The sequence below is a fragment of the Onychomys torridus genome, chromosome 5, assembly GCF_903995425.1.
Source record: "Onychomys torridus chromosome 5, mOncTor1.1, whole genome shotgun sequence".
Classification (NCBI taxonomy): domain Eukaryota; kingdom Metazoa; phylum Chordata; class Mammalia; order Rodentia; family Cricetidae; genus Onychomys; species Onychomys torridus.
Window position 1 is genome coordinate 97,712,112 of NC_050447.1, and position 26,939 is coordinate 97,739,050.

Below are 26,939 nucleotides of genomic sequence, written 5' to 3' on the forward strand. Positions count from 1 at the left end.
CTTGTCTTCTGAGCCCCCAGAAAGGAGAAACCAAATCTGTTGAGCAAAAGTGTAGAAGAGAGCAAATTTTCAGGTTAGGGCCTAGACAAGAGATGTGCAGGGCTACATTCTTGCCCCTCTAGTCTGCTTTCCCACTTCCTCCCTGAGCTCGTGAACTCCTGTCAGTGGAAATACCTCACCAAGCTGAATTGAATCACCTTGTAGCAACCAGATCTAATTGTGGATGCTAAATATGGCACAGGGTGTGGTGACTCATTTGTAAAGCCAACCCTTAGAAAGCTAGAATAGAAGGATCTTTGTTGTACACCAAAACCGAACTGCTTAGCCCAATCTTATCTGAAAAACAAACAAAAAACCCCCGCTGGGTGTGGTGGTCACACCTTTAATCCCAGCACTTGGGAGACAGAGGCAGGCAGATCTCTGTGAGTTCCAGTCCAGCCTGGTCTACAGAGTGAGTTCTAGGACAGCCAGGATTATGTAGAGAGATTCTGTCGAAACCAAAGCAAAGCAAACCAAAACAACAAAACACACATACAAACAACCACAGCAAAAATCAAAATAACCAAACACCCAACCAACAAAAATGTTACTTCAGATAAAACCACAAATAATGTTTAAAGTAAGACTGAGGCTGTGTGGATGGATGTAGCTCAGTAGAAGACTGCTTGTCTGTCCTGAGGCCTTGAGTTCTATCACCAATAAATAAATAATATAGTATAATATTATATGATATGATATAAAATAACAAAGCTCAAAGTAAATGGCACTGTTCAAAATATCCACTACAGTGCACCTTCTTCAAGTAGTTTTTTTCTTTTTCTTTCTCCCCCCCCACCCCACTTTTTCGAGACAGGGTTTCTCTGTGTAGCTTTGCACCTTTCCTGGAACTCACTTGGTAGCCCAGGCTGGCCTCGAACTCACAGAGATCCACCTGGCTCTGCCTCCCGAGTGCTGGGATTAAAGGTGTGCACCACCACCGCCTAGCTTCTTCAAGTATTTTTAAACCTACATATTTACTTGATTTCTACACTCCAGGAGTTAGATGTGACAAATCATCCCCAAAAAAGATAATTGATTTTATGATTTTCATTCAGTCCTTCTTTGCGTTTTAGTTTGTTGGATTTAGATGTTTAAAGTTGATCTGAATATAGGAAATGTTGTATAAACATATTTTTGTAGATTTTTTTTCCTTTTATACTTTCCCCTCCATTTTGGTGCTAGAGGTGAAACTAAGGGCCTTGTGTATGCCAGACAAATAATCTCCCATTGAGCTACATACTCAGTCCCCATTTGTACCTTTATACGGGACATTTTCCTTAAATTATTTGAGATCTAAAAGGTATAACTCACCCATAGCCTTTAGATGCAACATTGCACCCCTCTCCCACAAGACCCCGTCTTCTTTACTTTCTTTCTTCCCCTCATAACACAAGTACTTCAATAGGTGACTGGTGTAGGTCTGACCAGCTTTCATCCTGAGCCTAAAAATTGGTCTGTTTAAGAAAAAATCCTTTTCTCAGCTTATGTTTATGAAATTGTCAGCAAGGACTCTCCCTCTGCTTTTGAATCTCTGTGAACTGTGACCTGAGAAAGCTCAGATGAGCAGGAGTTCATTCATATTCTGTAAGCACAGGCTTCACAGAAAACGAAACTCAAAGACGAAGCTAGACTGCGGAATTTAGAATGAATTATGGTAGCTCAGGAAAGGGGTTCACGTTTCAAACGATGGCACGGTTGGTAAAAACTGTAGGGGGCAGGCCTTCAAGCCCTGTTAACAGCCTTGTCCTCTGGGTAAGGCCTCATGCCACTGCCCTCTCCACACCCCACGTGGGAGGACACACGCTCCTTTTCCAAGTACAGGAGTGGAGGTTCCTTCACAAGGCAATGATGTCAGGTAAGCGAGAAGAAAACAGATTTTCCTCCCTCTGCTGATTTTCAGTTCATAATAATCCTCATGGCAACACGGGCAGCACTGAGATGCCATTCTCTTTTCTTTCCAAGCTTATATCCATCCTTACTAACTTGATAATTTTCAACAATTAGATATACTCTAACTTCCCCTAGGCCTAAAGCTAACAAGGGGCTGAACTATGCAGCCTGGGTGGGAAACGTAGACAATAGCTTTGTGTTTGAAATCCCAGCTACAGATGAACAGAAGCCATGCACGCAGGATTAGTTAGTCCATCAGAGGAGTTTGGAGGGGTCAGGGACTAGGGGCTGCTGCCAACAACACTCAGGGAGAGCTAGCACTTCCCGTGCACTTATTTGTAGTAATCTAAACACAGTAGCTGTTCATTACACACTTATTTCACAACACAGTCTTGGCATAGCACATTGAGGTGGGTGTTATTACTACTCCCATTGTAGAGATTAAGACGGAGGCTTGGCCACATTAAGGATTCATTAGCTAGCTTCTGATCTCTGAGTCAGTAACATTATCTTCTATATAGTAACAATTTTGCACAAAACTATATGAGATATACATTTAATTAAAAATTTCTCATCTTGCATTAAAATCTAAAAAGAGCTCTAAACCTATTTTGATGCTGTAAACCTAGGCTAAACGAGTATTTCAATAAATAATATGAAAATATTTTGTCAATATGTTTGTGTATGAAGTCTTTGTGATTTGGAGTCCACTCTACATTTAAAGCACAATTTTGACTAGACTAGCTAAATTCCAAATGCTTGTCTGCCATACAGTTCTCATAATAAATTGTGCAGGGGTAACGCAAACATGCAGCTGTTTCCAAGGAAACAATCATTCTGGTATGGGCCTGAAGTTTAGAGAGCATCAGTAATGTCTGTATCTCACTGTCTCTCCTTGCCTCTTCACACCAGTTCTGACCAAGTTCAGAATCTAATCAAGGCCCGTCTATCACAGCTTCTCCTGTCTACCCAGGGGCAGCCTTATAATCTGAAACAGAATCACCTTTGAAGAAGATGAAGAAGAAACTATATATGATCATCCATTTTGGTACAAACCTATTTAGCAGAAGATATTAATTGTATTTATTTGCTGCATGACTGGCTGGTAATTTTTGCAGGTAGTTAATTTATTAAAATCCCTTAGTCTGACGTGGGTGAAAATGATTTGAAAGCTATTGTTAATTATAACTAATAATCCAGTCTTTCCATTTGTTTGTTTTGAGACAAGATGTCAGTTTGTTGCCCATGCTGACGTGTAACTCACTATATAGGACAACAAGGCCTTAAATTCCTCATCATCTTGCTTCACCTCCTGACGAGGCTAAGGAGTCCTAGTAGTTGAACCATGTATTCACACCGGTGTTGTCTGCCGGGGTCTCCCTAATGATCCACTGTTCTAATTTTCTTTTTTCCCCACAAGGACCTCTTTCTTTGTAGGAAGATGCTATTCAATACTGAACAAATCGATAAAGTATTCTAAAGGTGTGCCTGGACTTTCAGTTGAGGTCAAAAGTGTTCAAATTGCTTATAATTGACTTTATTGGTTTTATTGATCACCTTATGCTCCCCCAGTCCTCCATTTCCCTAATAATGGCATCACCATCGAAAGCATTTTAGAAAGCAGCTATGCCCCAGGGCGAGAGAGTCTCAATGCAGATGAGCATCAGCAAAAGTGAGTGTAAACAGAATATAGGGTGCTAGTGGGGAGGCCATGTATAATTTGAAAAAGCCAGAGTTTAGAGGCATGTTGACCTGGATGTTAATGACAACCGAGTGTCTCATCTTCCAAGGCCCTGGATGGGGTCCTAGGCCTGAAGTCATTCTCTCGTTGTTTTGTTTTAAGTTATGAACCTAACTTTATTTTATTATGTATTGTAGTCATTTTGGCTTGGGTATTTGTTTCATTTCTTTGGTTTGTATTTCCAACATTTGCATCATGTATAGTTAAGGCCTTCATTTTATGTTCAACTAATCATAACCTCAGTTACAGTTCACCTTCATGCCAGATGTGGTGGCTCATGCTTTTAGTTAGTCCCAACACCCAGCAGGCAGAGAAGACAGAGGTAGACAGGTCTCTTGAGTTCAAGGCCAGTTGGGTCTACAGAGTGAGTTCCAGGACAGCCCTGGCTACACGGAGAAACCCTGTCTCAAAAACCAAATAGGAAAAGAGAAAAGAAAGGAAACAACAAACCAATAAACCTTTATGTGATTGTTGGAACGGTGATGATACTATTTGGAATTTTGTTTGAAAACTTAGTTACATTCATTTTTGGTTTAGTGAGATAAAGTCATATACACAAGCATGCGTATCTTTTTTCTTTTATGTATACAGTGTTCTGTCTGCACCACATATCCCTGCAGGCCAGAAGAGGCACCAGATCTCATTACAGATGGTTGTGAGCCACCTTATGGTTGCTGGGACTTGAACTCAGGACCTTTGGAAGAGCAAGCAGTGCTCTTAACCTCTGAGCCATCTCTCCAGCCCCAAGCATGCTTATCTTACATATTAGCAGTGTTACTAGTTGTTGCCAGAATTTCTGATGTGAGGCTTCAGGGAACACTCCTTACATTCAAGGTCACAGCCTCACCTGGACTCTAGCAAGATCAAGCAGCGTTAGTTATCAGCTGATGACATGGAACACTATTAGGTATCAGCTCTAGACATGAATACAGTGAAGAAAAATTCTGAAACAGCAAGAAGCTAGATTGATAAGACTTCAGCCAGATATAATTCATTCGGAAGACTACTTGACTGTGGACTCCCCAAAGAACAGTCCTGTAAACTTGATTACAAAAACTGTTCCAAGTTGTCAAGGAAATAAATTATGAACCTTAAAAAAGCAAACATCCACTGTATGTAGTAAACTTATTTTATCAGGAGTCAGTGCAGTTAAAAGAAACAGTACAGAATGGTTCTGAATGTTAATATCAACCCTTTGACATAATCTCATACCACGAGCAAAGAAAATGAGTGTATCCTTAACAGGAGAGACTTCACTAGGCCTTATCAGGACTAACACAAAGATCGGAGACAAGCAGAGTACGAATAATAACTTCAAGGTAATATGAAACAACCCATGCATCAACTTCCAACCACGGGGACCAGGTTACAGCACTATTATGTGAAATTTTGGGTGGCTCTTAAAAGAGCCTTTTTTTTCTCTTGAAAGTGACTGATCACGTTACGCCCTCTCCCCGCGGATGCGGCGGGCCAGCTGGATGTCCTTGGGCATGATGGTGACCCGCTTGGCGTGGATGGCGCACAGGTTGGTGTCCTCGAACAGACCCACCAGGTAGGCCTCGCTGGCCTCCTGCAGCGCCATCACGGCCGAGCTCTGGAAGCGCAGGTCGGTCTTGAAGTCCTGCGCGATCTCGCGCACCAGGCGCTGGAACGGCAGCTTGCGGATCAGCAGCTCGGTGGACTTCTGGTAGCGCCGGATCTCGCGCAGCGCCACGGTGCCGGGCCGGTAGCGGTGCGGCTTCTTCACGCCGCCGGTGGCCGGGGCGCTCTTGCGGGCGGCCTTGGTGGCCAGCTGCTTGCGCGGGGCCTTGCCGCCGGTGGACTTGCGGGCCGTCTGCTTGGTGCGAGCCATAGCTGGGGTAAAAAGGACACAAATGTTACGGAGAAGGGGAAATCTTGCCCTTAAATATACCTAAAAACATTCTGATTGGCCTTGTCACTTTTCGAAAGTCCCGCGCCAAAGCCTCATTGGCTGAGTAATATTCTGCGTGAGGGTTAGCGTCAGGCGTATCTGATTGGCCAAATATTCTGACACGCCCATATTACTTTTTTTTTTTTTAAATTGTGGTGTTATGTAATTTTGTCTACCCTTGCAGTCTCAATACAATGCTCCAATTTCCTATGTCTTCGTGGTGTTATTGTTTCGTCACGGTACAATGTGTAAGGTCTTGTAACTACTTAGGGATTGGTTAAAGTCATAATTCAGCAATCCTAATTTAGAGTGTTGCTCTTAAAAGGAACAAGTAATTCACGAGTTTAGGGTGAAGAGTTGTCTGCAGGCTTAATAATTTCCAAATTCTTAGATAATGTAAGGATATGTTGTTTGGGAATAAACTGGAGAAAGAAACTATGATCGTGAGATTTTACCTTTGCAGAAGCCGGAGCACGCGGCCCACGGGGAACTGCAGGCCGGACCCGGAGGTCCAAGGTGTTGGCTTTGGAGGGATCGGTGCCGCCCTGTTTGCCGCGTCCGGACATTACTTAAGTTATGTAAATATTGAAAACCAAGGATGAAGCTTATCTAAACGTTTTGATAAATTAGTCTGGGTCACAAAAGAACGCCGTCCTATTGGTTAAAATAACCATGTTCTTCTGCCCAATAGAAAATGAGGCTATTTGGTCCTTCATTTGCATGAGCCCTGTCGTTTTGTGAGGCCTAATTATTATCCAATGAGAAGTGAGTGCTTTTACGGCTTCATTTGAATTTCAAGACTATATATACAACAATCTATCCTTTTCTTTTTTTTCTGTCTTCCCATTCTAAGAGTAGAGTCTCTTTGGTCTGGAAAGGATGCCTGAGCCTTCCAAGTCGGCTCCAGCTCCTAAAAAGGGCTCTAAGAAAGCCATCACTAAAGCTCAGAAGAAGGACGGCAAGAAGCGCAAGCGCAGCCGCAAGGAGAGCTACTCGGTGTACGTGTACAAGGTGCTGAAGCAGGTGCACCCCGACACGGGCATCTCCTCCAAGGCCATGGGCATCATGAACTCGTTCGTCAACGACATCTTCGAGCGCATCGCGGGCGAGGCGTCGCGCCTGGCGCACTACAACAAGCGCTCGACCATCACGTCGCGGGAGATCCAGACAGCCGTGCGCCTGCTGCTGCCCGGGGAGCTGGCCAAGCACGCCGTGTCCGAGGGCACCAAGGCCGTCACCAAGTACACCAGCTCCAAGTGAGCGGGCGGACCCCACTCTGACCCAAAGGCTCTTTTCAGAGCCACCCACTCTATCAAAACAGGGTTGTAATTGGTGTCTTTGTGTGGCACTTAAGTTGGCCTTAAGCAAATGAAGTGACGCATTTTCCCAACTTAAAGGCTGAGGTCAGTTAGTGTTCCCTTTATATTTCACCAGTTATTTTTTCGTTTGTTTGTTTTTTTCTTTTTTGAGCTGAGGATCAAACCCATGGCCTTTACCACTGAGCTAAATCCCCAACCCCTCCAGTTTTGTATTGTGAATTTACTGTAGACGACAGCCTTTTGAGTTTATACCTGTATTCTACAGTCTGGACAGGGCTAGCATACTAGGAGTTGGCATTTATAGCGGTTAAAGAATTTAGGGTCCTAGTGTAAAATTAGTACTTAAACATTACAGCAAATTGAGCCGTTCAAATAAACAAAACTATAGCTTCTTAGATTAAAATTTTTTTATTGAGTCCAGAAACTTTGGGCCTTTTACATACAGGGTTGGGCATTGATGGTGGCTGGAACTCACAGGAGTTAAAAATACCTGTAACCACTTTGCTGTGCTGAAACGGAACATGTTGACTCCTAAGACTTCCCAAGTAATCTCTAGAACTGGTAAAGGCTTTGTCTGGGAAAGATTCAGCAGTGCCCCAGCCTGTGGATTAGGGCAGGAAGAAGCAGAGCCAGATGTGGCAAAAGACTTACTGAAGAGAAAAAAAAAAAAAAGTTTTTTCCCACTGGCTTTGGGAATATGTAACAACAGATGAGGAAATAGCTTCTCAAAATGAGAAACTCATTGAAAATACTGCAAAATGTATTTTGAATCCATGATATTGGACCTGACTCTTGCTTTTCTTATTTGTTTATTTATTGCTTGGAAACGAAAGCCAGGCCCTTGAGTATGTTAGGCAAATACTTCAAGAACTTTTAGAATCCCTGGAAATAGTGGCTCAATCCTTTGAACCCAGTGGTGGCATGATTCTTTAAACCCTGGAAACAGAGGCAGGCAGATCTCTTGAGTTTGAGGCCAGCCTGGTCTACAGAGCAAGATCCAGGACAGCCTGGGCTATACAGAGAAACCTGTTTCTAAAAACCACACACACATGCAGGCAAGCATGAGATAGAAAGTGGGTGGTGGGGTTGGAGGGAGAGAGAGCAGGCTGTCACTACATAGAACTCGTGGTTGTTGAAACCCTTAAATCCTTGTCTTTAATATCTTTACGTGGGTATACACACACCCAACCCCAACACTGAAGAAAAACCTGAACACAGCATGCAGTTGAAGAAACTTACCTTGAGAATGTTCCTTTGGACTGAGACCAGGTTATATTTCTTACCATTTTCAGACCGATCTCCTAAAGTAGGGGTTATTGTCTCTATTGTCTTCTTGCATTTTGCTATCTCCTTTTTTCCTCTTGATTTTCTGTTTTCTTTTATGCAGAAAGATGTGACGACCTGATGTTTTACTTCATATTATGCCATATGGGAAGGGACGATGACAAATTTTGGAAAATAAGGAAGGCCTCCAAAGAAGCAGGAGGGGCAGAAAGCCCAGGAACTGTTCACTACCTGACGGGGCAAAATGCATGAACAAGAGGCAAGGGATGCCCCATTCCTGCTTAACTGTAGGCAGGAAGATGTGGGCTTCACACATTTGTCTTCGGCATCTTTCAGCAAAATTTTAAACTAATTAAACTGAAATCACTGTAGCTGAGGTTGACATGAACCTTTTGGTCTCATTCCTACCTGGCAAGTGCTGGGGTTACTGGGGCTCTAGGAATGTCACCATTACTTCCCCGGTTCATGTGGTTCTGGGGTTGAAACCCAGGACTTCATGCAGGTTAAGCAAGCATTTTTTTTTACCTAGTTACATCGGGAATCATGATGGTGTTTTGTTTGTTTATTTATTTATTTTTTTGCTTGCTTGATTGCTAGTTTTTTGGTCTTAAATTATATGTGTGTGAATCAAGTTTTTTAATTTAGCTTCCTGAAAATACGTCACCTGCCCATTACTTGAAATATTCACCATTGCCAGTAATTTCAACTATACACAGAAGACAAACTGAGACAGTTTTTTACAGCATGAAAATATGTTTTGATTCTTCTCTATGCACTTATGAAAACACAGTATGGGGAATATTAAAGTGGGATTTGTCGGTTCAATGGCAAACATAGGTTATTTTCCATACCTATCCCCTAGATGCCTCCCAGAATGGCTATTTACATTTTCCAAAAGTACCATTTTGCTCCCCAAAAGGTCAAGTATGACCAATTTTCTAAATTTTTTCCAGTTGACAATTTTTTTTTAATTTATTAATTTATTATGTGTACAGTGTTCTGCCTGCATGTATGCCTGCAGACCAGAAGAGGGCACCAGATCTCATTACAGATGGTTGTTAACCTCCATGTGGTTGCTGGGAATTGAACTCAGGACCTCTGAAAGAGCAGCCAGGGCTCTTAACTGCTGAGACATCTCTCCAGTCCCCATGTTGATGCATTTTCTTTCTTTCTTTCTTTCTTTCTTTCTTCCTTCCTTCCTTCCTTCCTTCCTTCCTTCCTTTCTCTCTTTCTCCCTCTCCCTCTCTCTCTCTCTCTCTCTCTCTCTCTCTCTCTCTCTCTTCTGTTTAGGTTTTAGTTTTTTCGAGACAGGGTTTCTCTGTGTAGCTTTGCTCCTTTCCTGGATCTCACTCTGTTGACCAGGCTGGCCTCGAACTCACAGAGATCCGCCTGACTCTGCCTCCTGAGTGCTGGGATTAAAGGCGTGTGCCACCACCACCTGGCTGACAATTGTTAATGGCAACAAAATCTAATCACTTTTATTTTAAAACAATACATTAGTATACGAATATAAGATTTCTCTTATTGTGATTTCATTATTCATATCTCCTTAATTTTTCTTCTCCGTTGACTAAAATAATGTGTGCATCTTTCAATGTTAAACACTTAAAAAAATCTTTCAATGTTATGAAATAATTCTGAAAATACCTGTCCAACATGTAGGGGATTTCTTTAACCCCACCCCCCCTTAGTCATCTAAAGACACTTTTTCATCAAAAGAAGTTCAATTTTGATAAATCTCTTCTAACATGAAGGACAAGTTTATCACAAGAAAGACTACATGTTAACACCTGACATGGTTATGTATAGTCCACTCATTACACTAGAGCACATGTGTGTTAGTCCTGTGAAAAAATCTACTAGTTCTTTCTGACTTTACATTCCCATCGTCTACAGTGAAATCACCACAGAACCACCTAGGTTACACTGGACTTTGGAGTAAGCATTTTTCTTTCTTGCGATGGTCCCAGACTGCTAATTTATGTTTTTCTCTGTTTATTCATCTATAAATGTATTTCATAGGCTTAAATTATCAGACCTTGAGTCATGGGAAGTTTTCCATTTAGCAGCTGGATATGCACAAGCAGTAGAATGGAGGAAAATGGGGAGTTTTAAAATACTTTGTATGATGGTCACGTGAAAAAAAAAAAAAAAATGAACAAGAGAGTGATGGAAATAGCTTGGCGGAAAGATCGGCAAAGCTTTTCCAGAGAGCAGGTGAGTCCTTGATCTCATTCACTCACTCTTACCTTGGCCTAGTAAATGATGCATCTAAGTCTATCTAGGCTTTCTCCAATCAACAAGACAAGAATGCTTTGCTGTGCACATACTACAGGATCTCATTGGCTTAATGTCCTTGCATGTTCTCTGGGGTCAGTGACTAAGCATGGTCTCCATGTCCTCAGTCTCCACATTTCAGGCAACTTAGGGATAAATGGCCCATTATAAAGAGTGATTTGCATATATTATAATTTGAGAGAGTTTCTTTTTCTTTTCCAGATTTGTGGAGCTAAAATAAAGCCTAGCATAGAATCTCAAAATATGTACTCAACCTACTACGGGGAGCCGTGCAGGGATGACCACTCAGACACACTTGATACCCAATTGAAAGTCTTTATTCCTCAGGGATTCAGTACCTAAGTACAGTACTGAGCATTTAGAGCGAAGGGCTTTTAATGGCAAAACCCACATCCTGGTATCTCCCTATGCAACTCTAGAGGGAGGTTCCTAATCAGCGAGCAGTTTAACGGAAGCAGCATTAGCTGGGGAATCTTGACCTCTTGTTTCCTAGGAAAGAGCTGGAGAATTTTGAATGGGAATCTACAAGGAGATCAAGTTCTAGTTAAACCTGGAATGGCCTTACCACAAATACAAAATGGAGAAACTCTGCACTGTGTTGCGTTGTCAAAGAAAACATAATTCTAAATGCAGAAATGGAGCCAACGGCTCAGAACAACTCAGAAACACCCACCCCTGCTCTGTATCAGAGAGGTTTCAAGAAAACCAAAATCTTGAAAAAGAAAAAAAAGCCATTTAATTATTTGCGTTTAAGCAAAGGTTAAGAAAGAAAGCCAGAAAAGCTCTTGGCTCTTAATCATAAGGGCCAGAGTTCAACTTCCAGAACTCATTTTTTTTTTTTTTTTTTTTAAGTATTTAAAGAAAAAACAAAATAGAACTGAACAGATAGCAGAAAAGAACCGTATGCAAATGAGGAAGTGAGATTCTTATTTCCTATTGGATACCACATATTAACCAATGAGAGAAGCACATATAGAATCCCTCCAGTTCGTATAAATACTTCTCACTCCCCACTTTAGCGCTGGTCTAACATCTTTTTCTTCTCTCTCTTCGTTGTCTCTCAATTTCAGGCATGTCTGGACGCGGCAAGCAGGGCGGCAAGGCTCGCGCCAAGGCCAAGACCCGCTCCTCCCGGGCCGGGCTGCAGTTCCCCGTGGGCCGCGTGCACCGGCTGCTCCGCAAGGGCAACTACTCGGAGCGGGTGGGCGCCGGCGCCCCGGTCTACCTGGCGGCCGTGCTGGAGTACCTGACGGCCGAGATCCTGGAGCTGGCCGGCAACGCGGCCCGCGACAACAAGAAGACGCGCATCATCCCGCGCCACCTGCAGCTGGCCATCCGCAACGACGAGGAGCTCAACAAGCTGCTGGGCCGCGTCACCATCGCGCAGGGCGGCGTCCTGCCCAACATCCAGGCGGTGCTGCTGCCCAAGAAGACCGAGAGCCACCACAAGGCCAAGGGGAAATAAGATCACTTCCCTCTCTTTGTTTTTGGATTGTCCTGGCGAAATCTACACAAAACAAAGGCTCTTTTCAGAGCCACCCACCTTTTCCCATAAAACGAGCTGCCACCTTAGGAATTGCCTTGCTCCTATAGTAGGTCGACTGTGTCCTGTAGGGTGAAACGTATCTCAGCCTTAACTAGTGTTTCCCTTGGATACAGTTTGTCATGTTCTGAAACCCAATTTTTTCACTGCTAGGGATTAAGTTTTACCAAAATCGGTCATTTCCCAAAGCTGAACCTTTGCTATACGTGATCTAAAACAATCAGTACCTGAGTATTAAAACTATCTGGGTCTAGGGTGTCAAAGCACAACAGTACTAATGGTTACCCAGCAATAAAGCACGCTCCACAGTTTGCAGTGTTCCGCTTGGTTTTCTCCAAGAAACCCCTGTCGTGCGTCCAAGATTGTATTTGGAAGTGATAAGCAGTATTTGCCCCTTCTAACATTACCTCTTGTAAATCCCACGAAGTTTAAGTTCCTATGCTCAATTGCATGATTACCTGAGTTGAATATTTTTAGCCTAAGCCTATTGGGTATACAGATTCCTGTGCAAAGTTTCTGTCCTCGGCAGTTATCGCGATGAAAATGTAAGACTAGAAGGAAAGATGGTGGAGGGGCGGAGGCACCGAGGGGCGGAGGCACGAGGGGGCATGTTCATTCAACAACCGGAAAGCATACTTTAATCAGGACTTAGGAGCAGAGACTGACCAATCCCCGAAAAGCGCGGGTCCATTTGAATGTTCTCGGGTCCAATAACGGATAGTCTGATTGTATAAAAGATGGACAGCGCCTTCCGAGGCGAAGTAGTGTGTGCTGGTTTCCCTCTGTTGCAATGGCTCGCACCAAGCAGACGGCCCGCAAGTCCACCGGCGGCAAGGCCCCGCGCAAGCAGCTGGCCACCAAGGCCGCCCGCAAGAGCGCCCCGGCCACCGGCGGCGTGAAGAAGCCGCACCGCTACCGGCCCGGCACCGTGGCGCTGCGCGAGATCCGGCGCTACCAGAAGTCCACCGAGCTGCTGATCCGCAAGCTGCCGTTCCAGCGCCTGGTGCGCGAGATCGCGCAGGACTTCAAGACCGACCTGCGCTTCCAGAGCTCGGCCGTGATGGCGCTGCAGGAGGCCAGCGAGGCCTACCTGGTGGGTCTGTTCGAGGACACCAACCTGTGCGCCATCCACGCCAAGCGGGTCACCATCATGCCCAAGGACATCCAGCTGGCCCGCCGCATCCGCGGGGAGAGGGCGTAAAAAAGGCCAGTGAGTGCAACGCTGAACCCAAAGGCTCTTTTCAGAGCCACCCACATTCTCTGTAAAAAGGAGCTGTGATTCAAAGCTGACGGTTTTGCTTGTCTTTACATACAATGTCGCAGTTTTAGCATTTTTCTCCTTGTCATGCTGCCTGACATGTGCTTCTAGTTAATATCAGATGTTGCGTTGTACCCAACGTTACATGCGTTGTAAGTCGAGAGTCTAAGATTTGGTAGCTAGCTGAACAAATAACTGACGCCAGTTTGTATAAATAGCCATGTGAGTAGATTCTTTCGTGTCCTGTTTTGTCTTCATCTGGTTCTTATCTGAAACATCTTTAGGTGTTCTGTTATGTAGTTTTGTTTGAACTTGCCCTTACCAAGTGCTTTTGTGTACATATTGCTGGTTATAACACTTGCATGTATTCTAGAACCTTACTACCAGGGTGTACTGTGCAGTGTTAAATGGTTTGCTCTTAATTGAAATCTGTTTAAAAATTTAAACATTTCCTTTTCCATTTTTAGAAATAGGTGCCACAGGTAAGGCTCTGTAAAGTAGGCCATTGGGCATAGTGTCTCAAATTAACATTTATATTGTGCTGGAGTATTTAAAGCAATGGTTGGAAATTTTTGTTTCCTGCAGATTTTTGCACCATATTTTTTAACTATTGAACTACAGAAGCTGCTCTTACTCCACCACACCTTGGTTCCTGTTCCTTTTACACCAGTTTCTTATACCTAATAATCTGCCCCTGTCTGTCTGGTATGTGAATGGCAACAAAAAGCTGCCGACATCTAACTTGAATGGGTGATTTGCTTGGATATATTTTCCAAGGCTTTAAATAAATAAAGAAATAAAATTCTGTTGGTTTACACAATAATTTCTCTTAAATCATGAAAATCGGCATTGCCAGGGCTGAGTGGCTTGCACGTACTCCCGGATACTCCATAGGCTGAGGTGGCAGGGTCACTAGTTTGAAGTTTGCTTGTGTTACAGGTAGAGTTCAAAGATAGCCTTGGTAATTTGGAAGGACCCTGTCTCAAAATTAGACAGTGCAGCCCTAGATTTAAGCCCCAGTAAACAGACAAGGAAGGGGGAAAGTACAAGTGTATGTATTTGATTTTCTAGAGACTGCTACAGACTGCTCGCCCTGGCAACAGCTTGGCATCCACAGGTATCTCAATGTGATGGGGTCTCTTGAAGGCCCAGCATTTCAATATTTTGGTTTTAGCTCTGCTGGCTTTGTCCTCTGCTTGACTGTTTTGCTTTTGATATATTTTCTCCATCCGTAAGAAACTAAGGTTGTCAGTGCAGGTGAGGACAGGCAGCTCTTGCCATTTTTCTCTTGCCAGCCCCACAGTCCCTACCAAAGCCAAGGGTGGATTCTGGATTCAGTCTTCATTTCACAATGTCAAACAAACAAACAAACAAATAAAAGTTCCTTTAAAGAGCCCACACCAGGGACCTAGCAGCATGAAGTAGTCATTTGTGTGGGACGCTTGCTGAGGCTGTCTCCCGTGGGTGCCCTCTGTGTCCTCTGGAAGGAATCACTTTCTCCATACAAAAATGGGACCCACACCATATTCCAGGATTGGGATTGGGGTATAAGTTTTTAAATAGCCCAAACTAGCTTCTTAAATTACTTTACTTGGCATCACTTAATTGCAGAGTCTGGTCAGTTTGTAAGTAAAATATTGCCATGTACTTAGAAATCAATAATGGAAAAAATTCAAGGTCTTTTATGTTTGTTTTGTTGAATTTTAGCAATGTCATGATATTTTATTTGTGCTCTAACAAATATAACTTATCCAGGGATCAGAGGAGAGAGCCAGCCACTAGAATAGACAGAAAAGGTAGACAGTGGTGGCACACGCCTTTAATCCTATCACTTAAGAAAGCAGAAATCTGTGTGGATCTCTGAGTTAAGGGCCACACTGGGAACAGAACCAGGCGTGGTGGTGGCACACGCCTTTAATCCCATCACTTGAGATCTCATGTCTTTGCTTGGGAAGGACACAGGACAGTCCTTTAATCCTGGGAAGTGATGGCAGGAAGCAGACAGTTTCCTCCCCCAATCAATCACTAAGAAAATGCCCTACAGCCCGATCTTATAGAGGCATTTTCTGGAACTGACGCTTCCTCCTCTGTGATGATGCTGGGAGAAGGCCTTCCAGTCTTGACCAGAAGCAACTTCCTGAGTTAAAGAAGTGTCTCAGCAAAATTAAGTATGTAGAAAAAATCAAATGGAAATTCATAAACTTACACCACATTGTGTCTTGGCTGGGAAAAGGTGGATATGGTTGCCAATACACCTTGAGGGAAATGACAAAAAGAATTTCTCAAACAATAATTTTTAAAATTTCATCCATGAAATACGAAACAGGATCTGTCACCTTATACTTCACATGCAGTGATTAAAAGAAATCCTAGTACACAGGAGAGTAATAGTGTGTTGGCAGTGACAGCCTGATATGAAAACACTTCTAATAGAGTATTAAAATAGTATTTCAGTTGGGATTACTACTGCTGTGATAAACACCATTACCAAAAGCAGCTTTGGGAGGAAAGGGTTTATTACTTCAGTTTACAATGTCACATCACTGGTCAGCATTGAAGAAAGTCAACACAGGAACTCACTCAGGGCAGGAACCTGGAGACAGGCGCTGCTTCCTGCTCCCTGTGGCTTACTCAGCCTGCTTTCTTATAGAACCCAGGACCACCAGTCCAGGGGTGACACCACTCACAATGGGCTGGGCCCTCTTCCTCTAAATCACTGAGAAAATGCCCTACAGGCTTGCCTACAACTTGATCTTTTTTGGGGGGGTGGGGGTGGAGAGTGGTTCGAGACAGGGTTTCTCTGTGTAGCTTTGCACCTGTCCTGGAACTCACTCTGTAGCCCAGGCTGGCCTCGAACTCAGAGATCTGCCTGCCTCTTCCTCCCTAGCTCTGCGATTCAAGGCGGCGGCCACCGCCACTGGGCACAGCGCGATCTTATGGTGGCATTTTCTCCACTGAGGCTTCCTCCTCTATGATGACTCTAGCTTGTGTTAAGTTGGCACAAAACTAGCCAGCACAAATATTAACAAGCAAATATATGTGGTACTTCTTTGCAACAATCTCATCTTAACGTAAATTCCAATCCAATTCTCACAAAATACTGGTAGAATTATCAGGTGTGTTTTATAGGTGAAAGGGAGAATGGAAAAACTACCAGTTCACATATCTATTAGTCCATGCCTTTGAGTGAGAACATACACAAGTATAGGTGTGGCAAAATCCCACCTCCAGCCTCTTGGAGCCCTGGTTAGAACTGCAAATTAAATTAAGAGAAGCACCAAACATTTAACAGCTTCACTGCTAAAAAAAAAAAAAAAAAAAAATATAGTAGCTGGGCAGTGGTGGAGCATGCCTTTAATCCCAGCACTTGAAAGGCAGAGGAAGGCAGATCGAAGCCAGCCTGGTCTACAAACGAGTTCCAGGACAATCGGAGCTATACAGAGAAACTTTGTCTGAAAAACAAAAACAAAAAAACGTAACCCAAAGCAGCAGAATCGATTACACACAGAATTGGGCAAATACCCATTGTAACAATTTGACAAAGCAAGGGGTCTTGAGCTATGTAGACATTGTATTTTAACAAGATTTTCTTGAGCCATTCTCTTTGCCTCAGTTCCTCCTAGTAATAAAAATGTTTTGTTTTTAGTATCTTTCACATCAGAATTAATAGGAAAAAATAATGTTCTATTGTTACCACGGTTTTTTTTTTTTAATGCTTTAAATGTACATGATTTAGAGAGGTTTGTGTTTTAATTCCTTCAAGTACTGGGCCATAGAGATGTAATTATTTGTTAGGATAATATACAAAAATAAAAGTACAGTCCAAGCTGTGGGAAACCCGGGGAACTGCCGAAAGGCAGTATTTCTGTGTCCAGCTCCTTGGTCTCCGCCCTACCATGGGCGGAGCAAAAGATGCCTAGGCAGCCTTTTAGTCCCCGCCCATTTGTGGTTCTCAACCAGGTCCGGAGTTATCCTATAATAAGCCACCGGCAGCGTGCATATTCGACTTTGTATACAGCTACTCCCGAAGCTAACCATGTCTGGTCGCGGCAAAGGCGGGAAGGGCCTGGGCAAGGGCGGCGCCAAGCGCCACCGCAAAGTCCTGCGCGACAACATCCAGGGCATCACCAAGCCCGCCATCCGCCGCCTGGCCCGGCGCGGCGGCGTCAAGCGCATCTCCGGCCTCATCTACGAGGAGACCCGCGGGGTGCTGAAGGTCTTCCTGGAGAACGTGATCCGCGACGCCGTCACCTACACGGAGCACGCCAAGCGCAAGACCGTCACCGCCATGGACGTGGTCTACGCGCTCAAGCGCCAGGGACGCACGCTCTACGGCTTCGGCGGTTAAGCCATTGTTGCATTTTCCTCCAGTGTCGTAAAAGGCCCTTTTCAGGGCCACCCACTTGTTCCTCAAAAAGCTGTGCATTGTTGTGCTGTGTGCCGCGGTCATTATAAACCGAAAGTAGGCCATCTCGTTTTGGACTTAAGGTTGTTTCTAGTTGTTTCCGATGGGGTGGACGTTAAGGGTGTGCAGAGCAACCGTTTTCGGGAGATGATGTATGCAGGAATAGTGACACCCCAGAATTACACTGGTAGGTGCCACCGAGTAATACTCGTGTTTCTCTAATTTCCTGTACTTGACCTTTTTGTCGGGCTGGGCACAGTTAGGCAGCCTGCTTCAACATACAGAATTTCACCTAGGCTGGAAATCTGGACGTTTTAGCCTTTTCTCTTTAGTCCAAGATCATGGGAAGACCTAACCTTGCAGCAGCTCCAAGGGGACCTTAGCAGGAGAGCACTTAGCTTAGTCTCCTAAACAGCAACAGCGACAAGCTTTTTATTAAATTTCTGAGTTTCGGAATTCAGTTATGCAAAGTAAACCAGCGTTGGCATACTTGGGAGGCTATTTTCATGTCCAGGGTGGGTTCAAAGTCAGGTTGGACCATGTTAAAAAGCCTGGAATATAGATGTTAAAAATCCGTGCCTCCCAGGCACCGCCAGGGCCTAGTTTCAATCACTCATTACCACCGCCGGAAAATTGATCCTTATGGAGGTGCCCAAACTGAAAAGTAATCCAGGTGAGAATCCTTCTTCATGCTAAGGAGATTCAACTGGTGGGAAAACCACGTAAGGAACAGGCCCATGTTCTACAGAGCAAGCTCCAGGACAGCCAGGGCTACACAGAGAAACCTTGTCTTGAAATAAAACCAAAACAGGAAATGAGAACAGCAGGTTCATCTGATCCTGGAGGTGTTGAATTGAATAAGAAAGAATGAAGTTTGTGTTGAGAGAACTGAGCTGCAGAGAACAGTCTTGTGTTTTGTTTTGTTTTTGTGAGTTGCAGAAAAATCAGTGGGTTCGACCAACAGAAGATGGAAAGAAAATATTGGTACAAATAGTACTGGCATGTATGTGATGTTTTTCTTGACCACCCCTCACAAGCAGTGCATTAAAACAAATATTGACATAAACTCTATGTTGTATTAATTACTATGGGTAATGCAGAGATAAGAGAAAATATAATGGTATGTATATAGGTGTTTGTGCCACCATGTACACGGCTTCAACATCTTCATATAGTATTTGAACATGCACCCCTCCCCCCATGAGTTTTGACAGTTGGCTAAATAGCAAAACTAAATGAGATTAATAACATAAACACAATGTAGTGCAACATTATCTGTAAAGTGAACAAGTGAAGACAGGGCAGTTTCGGCCCAAGAAACCACCTATGATCTCTATCCATTAGGAAGTTTTACGACACACTGACCAACACCCGTTGTCATCCCAGCACTCCATAAACGGATGGAGAAGAATCTCAGATTTGAGGCCAGCCTGTGCTCTGTGGTACATGGAGAGATTCAGAAATGAGAGAGATTGTACTGTGTGTATTGTATACTCTCTCTCTGCGTCTTGTCAACTAATGTGTTCCCTAAAACTTTGTGTGCAATAGAACTCCACGTCTTGCCTGGGAAGCCAGGCTCATCTTGTAGCAGTGCCAACATAAGAGTGGCAGGCAGCTTCTAGCCATTTCTCAACAGTCCGGCAGGATTCTAGTTTTTAAAGACATTAAATGTACTCTCCTAAGAATTACCAAACTACTAACAATAAATAGCATTGCCTTAAAAACACAGTTCTCATTTTAAATAGAGTATGATAGTTTACTTGGGAGCCAAATATGAGTGACCATGGCCCACGAACATGGGTTTAGGTTACCCCCAAATCTATGTTCCAATGTGGAAGCAGTTTCACAAAATTTTTATACTAACAAAGAAAAGCATTAAGGCATCTTTCCAATGTATTAGTGGAACCATTAAATAAGCAGTCACAACCAAGGAGAGAAATCTCAGCTTTTGGTCTCAGGTGCGGTCTCATGATCCTTTTGGTTGGTAGAAATGACTTTGTTAATACATTTCAAGAAGTTTTTAACTTGTTAGTCACAGGACTAGGTCTAACATAGAGGTCGGCAAGCAATAACTCTTGAGGGGGCTAATGATTGCCCCAAATGAATTCATTGTAATTGGGTTCTGAATTCAAAATATTCCACTCTCTCCACGTCACTGAAGGTCCAATCACTCAGCCTTGAAGACCCAGCTTTCCAGGAGTTGTCATTCACGAGCAGTGCTTAATTCAAATACCTACCTTATGAAAGAGACCTCTACTTGTCACTCTGTAAATAAAACCCCATTTGGTCACTCTTAAATGTTTTATCTGTAACAATATATTTAATATGTGTATGTATTTCCCCCTTTACCAGTGGAAATGTCATTGTGTCCTCACGTGAACAGCCTCATCTAGACAACCCTGGTATCACATAGGTTGTTTATAGTGTCATTGTGCTTTCTTTTGTCTTTTACTTTAACGTCATTCTTATTTTCTTGTATGGATTTTTGCCTGCATTTATGTCTGGGCACCACTTTCATGCTGGGTGCCCAGAGACCAAAAGAGGGAATCGGATCATGAATTCCTGGGACTGCAGTTACAGGGGATTGGGAGACACCATGTGGGTGCTGGGATTTGAGTGTAGGTCCCTCCCTGTAAGAGCAGCCAGTGCTCTTAACCAGTGATTCATCTTCCTGTTCTCTTTTGTCTTTTAAAAATTACATTTAAAACATTTTATTTTATAATCGTGTATGTAAGTGTGTGTGTGTGTGTGTGTGTGTGTGTGTGTGTGTGTGTGTGTGAGTGACTTGTGGATGTCAGAAAATAACTTAAGAGAGAATTGGGTCTACCATGTAGGTCCAGGAGTTTGAATTCCGGTCTTCAGGCTTGGCAGCAACTTTACCCAAGGAATCATGTCACTGGATTCTTTTCTCTTGATCAGGCTAGCCTGGAACCTGTAGCTCAGTCTCATCTTACATTCGTGATCTTTATGTATATCTTTAAAGTGAACACATCATGAACCCTTGCACAAGTCCCCAGGCCTCCATTAAGGCCCACTATGGTACTGCCACAACTGATTCCTCAGTAAGCATGACTCTGACTTTCCTGTCTTTCTTGAGAGTTAATGCAGACTTGCAAATCTAGGATATTATGAACTGACTGGATAAGGGAGAGGTTTCTATCCACAGTAGAGGTGGATTCCACCAGGGAGAATATAGGCCTATTAGGAAAGCTTTGAAAAAGGTCAGGCCTACTGAAAGAATTCTGTGCCCGATATTCAACCTCTCCGCGGACGCAGTAGTCCAAATCAAACCAAATTAAGAATTATTAATTAAGAATTAATCCAGGTTTAATGAGTAAAACGCTCCCGGGTGATTTTTCGGCGCACAGAAAGGCCTTTGGGGGAGGAGCCGCCGTTTGGCGGCTTTTCTGATCCAGGGCCGGGTTTGGAGAGGGCGAGAGGCGGGAGAGCGGGTGGGGATTAGGGGGTTGGGGGAGACTGAGGTAGGTCTTCCACCTGAACACCTGCCTTAAAGGCCATTGTGGCTACTGATTTCTGCAATCTGCATCTCCAGACTCCAAACCTACTGCTCATAAAGAGAGCTCGAAGGGGCTCTCTGCTGGCACATGACAGAGTATCAAAAAAGTAGCTCCTGAAGGAATTCAAACACGGAATAAAATGCAGTCACCCTCAAGACACATTTTTGTTCCTCTGTCTGGTGTATTGCTAAGATCTTCCAGGACGTACCTATGAGTTCTCATTAGCTTAAAATGAAGCTATGCTGAAGACTTCATCACATCATTCTCCATAAGGAATCTACGGTTGGCTCTTATGAAAGTGATACGTAAAATACAAACGACCAAAAGAAAGAAAGACAGCAAGACCACGAAAAAGTGGGGCCAGGCTGGGTTATGGTGACGAACAGTAACCCTAGCGCTTGGGAGGACCGAGTTGTCTGGGCGAGCCCAGGAAGAGAAAAACAGGTTAGCAGTCATCAACTGAGCTCGTATCCCCTCCAGCTGGGTCCTGAAACTTAGCACAGCGTGAACCCGAATTGCAGCAAAGGCTCCTCCAAGCTTCCTACACTAGTGCACAAAACCCCACAGTACAGGAAGCCATTCAGAGGACACATCAGACTTTTACCAACTTCATCTACAAGGTTAGGGTGTAAAGGGGACCCTGAAATGGGCTCTATGACTACACACCAATAGTTCTCCCAGGCCCGGACTCACCCGAGTTTTCCCAGCGCAATTAAAAGCAACGAACCAAGTGAGTTCCTTGGCTGCCAAAGAAAGTGGCCGAATATACTATTCAATTCACTGAATCCACAAAGAGAAATAAAGCAGAGTGCAATTGCACTCATATTGTGATTTATTCTTCCTCCTTTCTCAGACTTTGTTCTCCGGGACGCGGTACAAAGCAAACTGCACGGTCCAGTATTACAACGCCTTTTTCAGAGCAGATGGGCGGCCCTGAGAAGGGCCTTTGGTTATGGAACGGAAGGATGAAAACCTTAACCGCCGAAGCCGTAGAGCGTGCGTCCCTGGCGCTTGAGCGCGTAGACCACGTCCATGGCGGTGACGGTCTTGCGCTTGGCGTGCTCCGTGTAGGTGACGGCGTCGCGGATCACGTTCTCCAGGAAGACCTTCAGCACCCCGCGGGTCTCCTCGTAGATGAGGCCGGAGATGCGCTTGACGCCGCCGCGCCGGGCCAGGCGGCGGATGGCGGGCTTGGTGATGCCCTGGATGTTGTCGCGCAGGACTTTGCGGTGGCGCTTGGCGCCGCCCTTGCCCAGGCCCTTCCCGCCTTTGCCGCGACCAGACATGGCTACTGTAGCTGAGAAAGATGAAGGGAAAGTGAGCGAGACCGGAGAACGGTCCTTTATATAGCTGCTTCGCCTTAATCCCCCACCCCAACAGAACGCCAGAGCCGGCCGAAAGCCCGCCGGCGGGAAAGTGACGTCACAGGCCCCGCCTTTAAGCCCTGCCCATCAGAGCCCAAAGCCCGCGGGCGGGAAAGTGACGTCACAGACACCGCCCTTGAGCGTTGTCTCACTTTGGAGTGGTTTCAGAATATCAATGCAAAAGCTATTTTAAATATATTTATTCCAAGGGAATCTTTGACTTACAAATTACACTCAAAAAGCCAGTTGACACTTTTGTGACAACACCCTGGGAAAGGCTAACAATTCCCCATTTGCTGCAGCTATGGAGACAAGTGGTCTCTTTTAGGTTTGACTGGGAAAGCCATACCATACATGGCGGCCTCATACTGGACACCGGTTATATGTACCTGGCATTCTCGTTGGTGTCATCTTTTATATTGTGTCTTTCATTTGGGAAACTGGACCAAGTGCTATTCACAGCCACTCTTTTGAAATTGTGGGTGGCTCTGAAAAGAGCCTTTGGTTGTTCTAAGACGTAACAATTTACGCCCTCTCCCCGCGGATGCGGCGGGCCAGCTGGATGTCCTTGGGCATGATGGTGACCCGCTTGGCGTGGATGGCGCATAGGTTGGTGTCCTCGAACAGACCCACCAGGTAGGCCTCGCAGGCCTCCTGCAGCGCCATCACGGCCGAGCTCTGGAAGCGCAGGTCGGTCTTGAAGTCCTGCGCGATCTCGCGCACCAGGCGCTGGAACGGCAGCTTGCGGATCAGCAGCTCGGTGGACTTCTGGTAGCGCCGGATCTCGCGCAGCGCCACGGTGCCGGGGCGGTAGCGGTGCGGCTTCTTCACGCCGCCGGTGGCCGGGGCGCTCTTGCGGGCGGCCTTGGTGGCCAGCTGCTTGCGCGGGGCCTTGCCGCCGGTGGACTTGCGGGCCGTCTGCTTGGTGCGAGCCATTGCAACAGATAAACAGAAGAGACTGGGAGTCTGGAACGTGGCAACGACGCCCTCACAACTACTATTTATAGTATACAAAGCATAGTGATTGGATGAAAATACTGTGCACTTGTGACGTTTAAGACTCTGATTGGTTTATAATTTAGAACCGCGATTGCCATCTCCCTAAGGTAGTCTGTGGCTGCCCTTTTCTTGTATGTGTTTTTTTAAGAAAGATGAAAGAAAATTGCGGTGACTGTCACCTTCTCCAGCACCTCTGTCGGCCAACACATGGCAGCTTGTCCTTGCTGCGATTGAAGGGTCGAAGAATAAACCTGATATCCAAAGTACTGAAATGTTTAAATGAGAATTTTCTGCTTTGTGTGCTGGAAGGCCAGAGTCTATCATTTGATTGGTTTACTGCCTTTTCCTTACTAGCCACTAAAAAAGCAGATCTTGAATCCTTCATTTGCGTGGGGTTTCTCCACTTTGTGAAAAGCTACCATATAAACAGAGATCAACATGGGAATAAGCAGAGAATTCGGACTCAGGTTATTCCGTGTTATCTCTTCATTAAATAGCTGCATTTGTCTAGGTCCTTTGAGTCCTTGCATTCAAACCTAAATCTTTTCAAGCATTCTTGGCCCGAAATCACTCAATGCAGTTAGAAACTATCTTTTTTAATAAAATGATAAAATTGGCCATAGTGGATTAAGGTTATATTATTTCCTATTTCCTTTAAAAAAGAAAAGAAACTGAACAAGTGTTTTTCAAAGCTGTTTCGGACTTGCATGTGCCAGGATGAGAAGTCATGCCATGGCTTTGCTCTCGAGCAGTAATAGGTCCTTTCTCAAAAGTGTAGAAAACAGTTCAACCACATTTTAGTAGCACTATTAGTTCGGAATGTGAAATCACTATAGCAACCTGGTGCTTCTTAAAGCCCTAAAACAATTCCACCCTTAACATAAAAAGTAGCCACATAGCTCTTCCTTACAGAAGCTCATAAATAAGGTCTACAGCATGGTTTTCTGACAGCCTACCATGGAATTATTCCGAGCTGTAGAAGCGATCTGTGACACCTCAACAAACTGCTTGAATTTTGAGTGGCTAATTTACAGACACCCTTCAGCATTTGAGCTGCTTTCTGATAGATATCTACCGTCTCGTGGGGCCCCTGCTGTGCTTGAAATTCCCACATCAAGCACCCAGGCAGAAGGGTTTGGGGGCGCCACTAGTTAAGCCCAGAGACCTAGCAGCGCTTCGGGGCCCGAGGGGGCGGGGCTTCTAGGGTTCAAGGGGCGGGAGTTAGCGTGCACCAATCACAGCGCGGCCCTGCTCTATAAATACGCCGCGCGGGGGCCCTGTCTGTCTACTTCTTTTCTTCGTCTTGGCAATAGCTGTCCCATCCTCTGCAGCTACGATGTCGGAGACGCCGCCCGTCGCTCAAACTGCTTCTGCTGCTCCTGAGAAGCCCGCGGCTGCAAAGAAGACTAAGAAGCCCGCGAAGGCTGCAGCACCGAGGAAGAAGCCCGCGGGGCCCTCGGTGTCCGAGCTCATCGTGCAGGCGGTGTCCACCTCCAAGGAGCGCAGCGGCGTGTCCCTGGCAGCGCTCAAGAAGGCGCTGGCAGCCGCCGGCTACGATGTGGAGAAGAACAACAGCCGCATCAAGCTGGGGCTCAAGAGCCTGGTGAACAAGGGCACCCTGGTGCAGACCAAGGGCACAGGTGCTGCTGGCTCCTTCAAGCTCAACAAGAAGGCGGAGGCCAAGGCTACCACCGCCAAGGTGTCAGTGAAGGCGAAGGCATCTGGGACGTCTAAGAAACCCAAGAAGACTGCCGGGGCCGCAGCCAAGAAGGCTGTGAAGACCCCGAAGAAGCCCAAGAAGCCTGCTGTCTCAAAGAAGCCGTCCAAGAGCCCTAAGAAGCCCAAGGTGGTGAAGGCCAAGAAGGTGGCCAAGAGCCCCGCCAAGGCCAAGGCCGTGAAGCCCAAGGCTGCCAAGGCAAAGGTGACAAAGCCCAAGACCGCAGCTAAGCCCAAGAAGGCGGCGCCCAAGAAAAAGTGAATAGTTCGGTTGGAGGCTTCTTCAGTAACCCAACGGCTCTTTTCAGAGCCACCTACATGACTCAGGAGAGCTTAGCACGCATTTCATAGTATACCTGGTTGGTTGCCTCTAGGCAGCCGGAGGCTTTGAGTGACAACCAGTTAGGTCCGTGTCTGCCAAGCTCGGTAACCTTCCCAAGTTCATTCGAAAACAGATGGGTGGACTTAGGATGCGATAGTAACCCGGGGAAGACCCACGCCCTCCCCAGATGTGGTCGCTTGTTTATTCCTACACGGCTAGAAGACACCTAGATAGTGTCCAGTGTTGCCAACAGGCGGAGAATGAGGTTCTTATGCAATGCTCAAAGTACATGATGGGGTCTGTCACAAACAGGACATGGCATGGTCAGGACAAAGTTCATGAGCAGTGTGGGCTTTTTGTTTCCAAGCATAAAAGGCTGGGTTCCTTATCAGAACGCTGGATGCTTGCAAGTTCGGTTTTGTGAGGGGTTTCCTAGTCCTGCTCTTAGGACAGAGTTGGTCCCTCTCCCACATACTGGAAATAACGTCACAGGCAGCTCTTTTTTTTAGCCTTTGATTTTGCTACCCACTTGTGCACTTGAACCGATTCTCCTGCCTCCCAAGCACCAGGGTTACTCCCAACCCCTACCCACCAGTCTTGCTGGGCTCCCCTATTCAATCCTTTGTATTCAGTTTTTTAAAGAATTATTGGTGTGGGTGTACACTTGTGTCTGGAGGTTGGGGAACAACTTGAAATTGGTTCTCTTCCACAGTTTGGGCCCAGGGGATTAGCTCAAGTTACCAGGCTTGGTGACTGAGCCATCTTTCTGGCTCTAAACTTAGTTTTTTGTTTTGTTTTGTTTTTTCCTTCTCCTCCCTCCCTTTTTTTTAAAAAAAAAATACATTTGGCCATAAACAGTAATGATTGTTTTGTCTTTCCCTTATGGTTATTTCACCGAAATGTGATATATGCACATTTAGATACTTTTTTTTTCTACAGAACTTGGGAAAACAAATTAGCCAAGGCACAGGCACAGACCTTTTATCTCAAGCACATGAGAAGCTGAAGCTAGGATCCTGAATTCAGGGCAGCCTATGCCACACAGCCAGGGAGGATTTGATTTTCATTTGTTTGTTTTGTTTTTAACCAAAACAGTCTTTCACATGAAGTATTCTGATCTATCCATTTGTTAATCTGTTGGTAAGCACTAAACTGAACATGATACAACAAATAGGACTCCATACTGTTAATTATAAAGTTAGCTTATTTATTTATTTTTATTTATTCATTCATTCATTCATTTAATTAATTGTTTGTTTGTTTGTTTATTATTTATTTATTTATTTGTTTGTTTATTTATTTATTTATTTCGAGAAAGGGTTTCTCTGTGT

At 44.8% G+C, this 26,939-nt stretch overlaps 6 protein-coding genes across 6 annotated transcripts; 5 read left to right on the top strand and 1 right to left on the bottom strand.

Annotated features, from left to right (window-relative positions):
• The first annotated feature begins 6,458 nt into the window (after nucleotides 1-6,458).
• LOC118583759 (histone H2B type 1-B) lies at nucleotides 6,459-6,857 on the top strand. The gene has a single exon (XM_036187360.1). The coding sequence runs from the start codon at nucleotides 6,462-6,464 to the stop codon at nucleotides 6,840-6,842; it is 381 nt and encodes a 126-aa protein (XP_036043253.1). The 5' UTR covers nucleotides 6,459-6,461; the 3' UTR covers nucleotides 6,843-6,857.
• A 4,691-nt stretch (nucleotides 6,858-11,548) lies between these two features.
• LOC118583732 (histone H2A type 1-B) lies at nucleotides 11,549-11,950 on the top strand. The gene has a single exon (XM_036187332.1). The coding sequence runs from the start codon at nucleotides 11,556-11,558 to the stop codon at nucleotides 11,946-11,948; it is 393 nt and encodes a 130-aa protein (XP_036043225.1). The 5' UTR covers nucleotides 11,549-11,555; the 3' UTR covers nucleotides 11,949-11,950.
• An 863-nt stretch (nucleotides 11,951-12,813) lies between these two features.
• LOC118583758 (histone H3) lies at nucleotides 12,814-13,227 on the top strand. The gene has a single exon (XM_036187359.1). The coding sequence runs from the start codon at nucleotides 12,817-12,819 to the stop codon at nucleotides 13,225-13,227; it is 411 nt and encodes a 136-aa protein (XP_036043252.1). The 5' UTR covers nucleotides 12,814-12,816.
• Nucleotides 13,228-17,319: 4,092 nt separating this feature from the next.
• Nucleotides 17,320-17,678, top strand: LOC118583749 (histone H4). Its single transcript, XM_036187348.1, has one exon. It carries the CDS (start codon nucleotides 17,321-17,323, stop codon nucleotides 17,630-17,632), a length of 312 nt encoding a protein of 103 aa, XP_036043241.1. The 5' UTR covers nucleotide 17,320; the 3' UTR covers nucleotides 17,633-17,678.
• Nucleotides 17,679-22,006: 4,328 nt separating this feature from the next.
• Nucleotides 22,007-22,501, bottom strand: LOC118583752 (histone H4). The gene has a single exon (XM_036187352.1). The coding sequence runs from the start codon at nucleotides 22,491-22,493 to the stop codon at nucleotides 22,182-22,184; it is 312 nt and encodes a 103-aa protein (XP_036043245.1). The 5' UTR covers nucleotides 22,494-22,501; the 3' UTR covers nucleotides 22,007-22,181.
• A 2,362-nt stretch (nucleotides 22,502-24,863) lies between these two features.
• H1-1 (H1.1 linker histone, cluster member) lies at nucleotides 24,864-25,595 on the top strand. Its single transcript, XM_036189203.1, has one exon. It carries the CDS (start codon nucleotides 24,907-24,909, stop codon nucleotides 25,546-25,548), a length of 642 nt encoding a protein of 213 aa, XP_036045096.1. The 5' UTR covers nucleotides 24,864-24,906; the 3' UTR covers nucleotides 25,549-25,595.
• Nucleotides 25,596-26,939: the final 1,344 nt, after the last annotated feature.

Bases quoted from the DNA above. Each gene is read 5' to 3' on its own strand.
- LOC118583759 (XM_036187360.1), top strand. From the start codon at position 6,462: ATGCCTGAGCCTTCCAAGTCGGCTCCAGCTCCTAAAAAGGGCTCTAAG.
- LOC118583732 (XM_036187332.1), top strand. From the start codon at position 11,556: ATGTCTGGACGCGGCAAGCAGGGCGGCAAGGCTCGCGCCAAGGCCAAG.
- LOC118583758 (XM_036187359.1), top strand. From the start codon at position 12,817: ATGGCTCGCACCAAGCAGACGGCCCGCAAGTCCACCGGCGGCAAGGCC.
- LOC118583749 (XM_036187348.1), top strand. From the start codon at position 17,321: ATGTCTGGTCGCGGCAAAGGCGGGAAGGGCCTGGGCAAGGGCGGCGCC.
- LOC118583752 (XM_036187352.1), bottom strand. From the start codon at position 22,493: ATGTCTGGTCGCGGCAAAGGCGGGAAGGGCCTGGGCAAGGGCGGCGCC.
- H1-1 (XM_036189203.1), top strand. From the start codon at position 24,907: ATGTCGGAGACGCCGCCCGTCGCTCAAACTGCTTCTGCTGCTCCTGAG.